The sequence below is a fragment of the Salvelinus sp. IW2-2015 genome, linkage group LG26 (genome assembly GCF_002910315.2).
Source record: "Salvelinus sp. IW2-2015 linkage group LG26, ASM291031v2, whole genome shotgun sequence".
In the NCBI taxonomy this organism is placed as follows: Eukaryota; Metazoa; Chordata; class Actinopteri; order Salmoniformes; family Salmonidae; genus Salvelinus; species Salvelinus sp. IW2-2015.
Genome location: NC_036866.1, coordinates 34,877,578 through 34,883,577, shown reverse-complemented (window position 1 = coordinate 34,883,577; position 6,000 = coordinate 34,877,578). Strand labels below are relative to the sequence as shown.

The 6,000-nt window shown below is 45.4% G+C and overlaps 1 protein-coding gene across 3 annotated transcripts in view; it reads left to right on the top strand.

The window, feature by feature from the left end:
- The window catches only part of eea1 (early endosome antigen 1), a 55,413-nt gene that overhangs the window by 33,440 nt on the left and 15,973 nt on the right, over positions 1-6,000 (top strand). For all 3 annotated transcript variants that reach the window (XM_023970895.2, XM_023970894.2, XM_023970896.2), the window contains 5 exons: positions 2,744-3,082; positions 3,328-3,477; positions 4,106-4,225; positions 4,567-4,770; positions 5,714-5,914. In XM_023970895.2, the coding sequence (XP_023826663.1) occupies positions 2,744-3,082; positions 3,328-3,477; positions 4,106-4,225; positions 4,567-4,770; positions 5,714-5,914 (1,014 nt within the window). The remainder of the gene's footprint in view (positions 1-2,743; positions 3,083-3,327; positions 3,478-4,105; positions 4,226-4,566; positions 4,771-5,713; positions 5,915-6,000) is intronic.

The window sequence follows — 6,000 nt, the reverse complement described above, 5'->3', positions numbered from 1 at the left end:
GTGGTGCCTTTCAGAACCCCTTACTAGTGGCTTTGCCAATGTTCAGCGGGCACCCACGTGGTGCCTTTCAGAACCCCTTCTGAACCCCTTTCTGTTTTGTTTGTTAGTTCCTTTTGTTGTGAGCGACATTTTGAGTTTGTCTTCTGGGAATGTCTCTCACACACACACACACACAATAACCTGCCCAGGGACTGCGGTTGAAAATTAACCGGCTGGCTAAAACCGGCACTTTTACTGAAACGTTGATTAATGTGCACTGTCCCTGTAAAAATTAAATAAATAAACTCAAACTAAACTCAAACAGTGAGCTCTAAACGTATTGGGACACTGACATTTTTTGTTGTTTTGGCTCTGTTCTCCAGCACCTTGGATTTGATGCATGACTGTGGAATTATATAATGACTGAGGTTAAAGTTCCGACCGTCCGCTTTAATTTGAGGGTATTTTCATCCATATCGGGTTAACCGTTTAGAAATGATACAACATTTGCACATAGTCCCCCCCATTCACTTGTTTTTTAAAGTAGTAAATAGTTAAGCACTTGGTCCCATATTCATAGCACGTAATGACTACATCAAGCTCTGATGCATTTGCTGTTTGGTTTGGGTGTTTCAGATTATTTTGTGCCCAAAATGGTAAATAATGTATTGTCATTTTGGAGTCACTTTTATTGTAAATAAGAACAGAATATTTCTAAACACTTCTACATTAATGTGGATGCTATCACGATTAAGGATAATACTGAATGAATCGTGACTGATGAGTGAGCGTTATACTGGGGCGGCAGGTAGCCTAGTGGTTAGAGCCTTTGGGCCAGTAACCGAAAGGTTGCTAGATCGAATCCCCGAGCTGACAAGGTAAAACTCTGTCGTTCTGCCCCTGAACAAGACAGTTAACCCACAGTTCCTAGGCCGTCATTGTAAATAAGAATTTGTTCTTAACTGACTTGCCTAGTTAAATAAAGGTTAAATAAAAAATGTAAAAATACACACAAATACAGTATCATACCCCCAAGACATGCTAGTTTCTGTGGAGATAAATCAGATCAAGACTGAACTGTGCGATGTAGTAGGGAGTTGTAGTTTCCAACAGGCCCATATTCTACATAGTGTAGTGTAGAAAATGTGGTAATTAACTACAATGACCATAATCCATTGCGTGCCAGCTTAAACTTGTTCAGTCTGTGCTGAGCAGAGACTGAGGAGGGAACCGTGATACTTTTTTTTAGAATCGAACCCGAAACCAAACCGACCTCAAAGTACTAATCGCTCAGCACTACTGACAACCAACCTGAGTTGCTAGGCGTGGTGGAAAACATGTTTTCCGGATGCGGTGGGTTGGACGGAGACATGTTGGGCTGGGGGGAATGGGATGGGGAGTCTGAGGTGTAGGCCCACCTCTATTTTTCTTTACATACCAATTTTATTATTACGAAATCCTGAGGATTTCTGTGTGTATTTTTTTATTTTGAGTGTCAGCCAACGAGTACATGTTATATAAACTGAATATATTCATTTATATTTGACCTGTAATATTTGAATCCGGCCTACTGCGCTATGATACAACCTCTCTCGATCTTTCCCCACTGTCATCTGTTCAAGAAAGTCAGAAAATACCTTTACAAATATTTATAACATAAAAGACGGGAGGACAGAGGAAAGTTGAGTAGAAACAGAGAGAAGGGGTGGTTACTGGATAGAGTGAAACAACGAGGGAGGGGAGGAAAGAGGTAGAGAAAGAAAATAATGTATAAAGAGAGGAGACTGCGAGAAATCGGGGAGATATGAACCAAGGTTGAAACAAGGACATGGATGGACAGAGGGGTTGGAAGAAGTTGAAGAGGGAGCGATAGAGCCACTCATAAATGAGGCTCAGCTGCTGTGGGTCCGGAGGGGAAAAAGATCTGTCTGGCATTTTCTATGTCCCAGTCATGTCCCCCAGTTACCAGCACTGTCGTTCACACCATTGTATTATATATCATTGCCCTTGTGCCAAGTTTACCGCACAGACACACATGCCAGACACACACACACACACACACACACACACACACACACACACACACACACACACACACACACACACACACACACACACACACACACACACACACACACACACACACACACAGCCCGGTATTCAAGTTCCTGTCGTAAAATGTATTCCTCTGGAATGTAATTCCAGCCCCCTCTGTAGGGATGCAGTGTTCTTTTCAGAGGTTGAACGATCAATGTCACTATGATACGTGAGAAGGTATCTGTACATTTTGTTTTGTTTAACAGGAACTGAGCTGTTAATAAGAGTCCTGTTAAATTAATCCTAATTTCCTCACTTTAGTCAACATCTCCCAATGTCAAATATTTTAAGGAGCTTGTGTGTATAACACTTTCCATTACATTTAGATTTTCTATTACACATGACCTTGAAATCAGAAGCAGGAAGGTTCTTACGCCCTTTAGCAGATTGCCCATCATGCTTATCTGTTCAGAGTATCCGTTTCTGTCTTTCATAACATTCTGAAACAACAGTTCTCTTCACAACCTGTTAATATATGCCATTTAGCTGACTTTTATCCAAAGCAACTTACGTAACTTATGTTAGCGTATACATCTATGTGTTTGTGATGATCTCTGCCGGAGTTGTACCCATGACCTTGGTGTTGCTAGCGCCATCGTCTTACCGACGGAGCCGCACAGGACCGTAATCACTAGCTAATCACTTTACCCCCTCTGGTTCCCTCCAGATGCTTTCAGAGAAGCTGCTGCGCAGGGAGAAGGAGTTTCAGGAGCTGGAGGAAGGCCTGAGGGCCGAGCAAGTCTCCAAGAAGACAGCCCAGGCCAGCCTGCACCAGAGGGAGCTGGAGGTGCAAGAGCTCCAGGCCCGGGCAGTGGGTGCCGAGGCCAGCCTGCAGAGAGCCCAGGCAGAGCTGGGGGAGCGGGGGGAGGAAGCCGGGAGGCTCCGAAGGGAGGTGGCTGAGCTGGAGGCCAAGCATAGGGAGGTGAAGACTGAGAGGAAGCAGCTGCAGCAGCAGAGGGAGGAGAGGGAGAGCCAGGGCCTGGCGCAGCAGAGTGAGATCTGCCAGGTTCGTGAGTAACACATGCAAACGGTCAGAAACCAATAACTTACGTGTCAGACTCTCACACATGCCTATAACCCTACACACACACACACACACACAGGCGCGCGAGTGAGAGACGCACACAGGTAAACACATAGGTCAGACACACAAGTCTTTGCTTATCAATGATACTGTATATTAGGTATAAGCCTCCCTCTTCCTCCCGTCTCCTTCTTCCCATCCTCTCCCTCCCCTCCTCTGTGTTGTAGCTGCATGCTAAGCTACTGGAGGCGGAGCGGCAGCTGGGGGAGGTGCAGGGCCGTCTGAAGGAGCAGAGGCAGCTCTCTGGGGAGAAACTGAAGGACCGCGAGCAACAAGCCGCCGACCTGCAGATCAAATTGTCCCGCTCAGAGGAACAGGTAGGGACACCACATGAATTTCGTATAGGATGGGTATAGACAGAATTACTGGAACGGACATTCCCATTTAAAGGGATACTTAGGGATTTTGGCAATGATCCCCAGAGGCAGATGAACTTGTGGATACCATGTGTATGTCTCTGTGTACAGTATGAAGGAAGTTAGAGAGAGTTTTGCGAGCCAATGCTAACTAGCGTTAGCGCAATGACTAGCAGTCTATGGGTATCTGCTACAGACTACCAGTCATTGCGCTAACGCCAGTTAGCAATTGCGCTAGCGCTAGTTAGCAACTTCCTTCAAACCGCACAGAGACATACAAATGGTATCCAGGAGTTAATCTGAGTAGATAAAGGGCCTCATTGCCAAAATCCCGAAATATCCCTTTAACATGTTCTCTGATGGGTGGACCAGCAGTCATATTGACCACGTATTTTTATGGGAGCGGTAGAGTTGAACAGAGACCGATACTGTTATATGATGGATATGGACATAGGAGGATTGTTGCACAAGGTCCTTTATAGATTGGCCTGCCTATTAGAAGTGACTCTCTATAGGTGGGGGTTCAGAATGAGGCCATAAACAGAGGTACTGTATTGGGTTTGACCTCTGCATGTGTGTCTTGCTTTAGTTGAAGGAGAACAGCAGTAAGACATTGGACCTGCAGCACCAGCTGGAGAAAGCTAAGCAGCAACACCAGGAGCTCCAGGGCCTGCAGCAGAACACCAACACCAAGCTGCGAGAGGCACAGGTACTACCGGACATGTCAACGTAGCAGTTCAAGAAAAGTATTTTGTCAGTACAACTCACCTCTTTCACTGTGTGTGTAGTAGAACCTATGTGAAGTGATGCTCACCACCAGAAAACCCACCACACATTAGTACAAGGTCGCATTTACTAGGGCACACCTTAGCAAAACAGAAAACAACATTTCTTGTTGGACAAGTCCATGTCGTCCCACCCTGTTTCAGTCAATTTATTTTCCTGTCTGATGCCTAATGAACATGACTAAGGACGTCTGCTTAGCAAGTGCTTCAGACAACACGTTTGTTTGACTCTTCTCCCTCTGCCGCTTTGTCCCTGTCCTATTAGAATGACCTGGAGCAGGTGCTGCGTCAGATCGGGGACAAGGACCAGAAGATCCAGAACCTGGAGGCCCTGCTGCAGAAGACCAAGGACAGCGTGAGTCAGCTGGAGGCCGAGAGGGAGGACCTGGTGGCCAAGATCCAGGCTGGGGAGGGAGAGACGGCCGTGCTCAACCAGCTGCAGGAGAAGAACCACACACTACAGACGCAGGTAGGGCTGGGCGATAAACCCTATTTTACTATATACGATATTGATGCACGGTATGGATATTTACTTTACCTTACATAACATTATTTCAATGTTTGGTCTGTTAAATGTAATATACATGTAATAACTGAGTGATGAAACAAAACAAATAAAGGGTGGTAATCTTCTGTTCTTACCGCCAGTATGAAACTAACAGTAGAGAACTGCTAATGTGCTAGCAAAAGCTGCACACATGTACTTTTTTTGTCATAAATAGTGCCTGTGAGGCAGCGCTGGTGCCAAAAGCACCATAGAAATCAGCACAATGCCCCTTGTGGCGAAAGTAAGAACTGCCATTGAATCCATAAAAAAATACTACTTATTTTTGGTTGAACAGTATAAAACAATCAGCAGAAAGAATGTATCATGTACTACTCATGAAGCGTATTTAGAAGAGACAAATATCGAAATATGATAATTTGGCCATTTCGCCCAGCCCTAGATGCAGATACAAGCAAGACCCACGTCCCTACATGCACAGACAGACGTGTACACACACACAAAACAGAGCACACACGTAATGCAGTACGATGAACCGTAGAAATGTGTTGTTCAATTCATGTGCATAGGTGTAAATTCATCCAGTGTCGATACGCATAGATTGCATGTGGATTACTGTTGCAGTGCTATTTGGGTTTTTAATTAGATTAAAAACCCAAAATTAGATTATGTGTGTTGTTTTGTATTACTGCACTGTTGGAGCTAGAAAACACAAGCATTTCACTGCGCCTGCGATAACATCTGCACATCTGTGTACCGAACCAATAAACTTTGATTTGCTTTGAGGTAGTGTTAAAAGAACACTACTGATGTGATCCAATGTACCACAGTGAAAACATACAGTGGCCTAATCATGATCTGAGAGAAAACTAATTGTCTTGCTATCTTTCTGTTTTTGGGGCTGTAGGTCACACACCTGACAGACAAACTGAAGAACCAATCGGAGAGCCACAAGCAGGCCCAGGACAACCTCCACAAGCAGGTGCAGGAGCAGAAGACCCTCCTGCGGGCGGCACAGGACCAAGCCCAGGCTGTGGAGACCTCTATAAAGGAAGTGAACGCCCAGCTGACCGAGAGCAGGGAGAAGGTGGCCCAACTGGACACACAGGTAGGGTGAAATATTCTACCGCCCCCTTTACCCTTGACTGGAGAGAGGAACAGACAGAAGTGGCCGAGCTGGGGGTCGAACCCCCG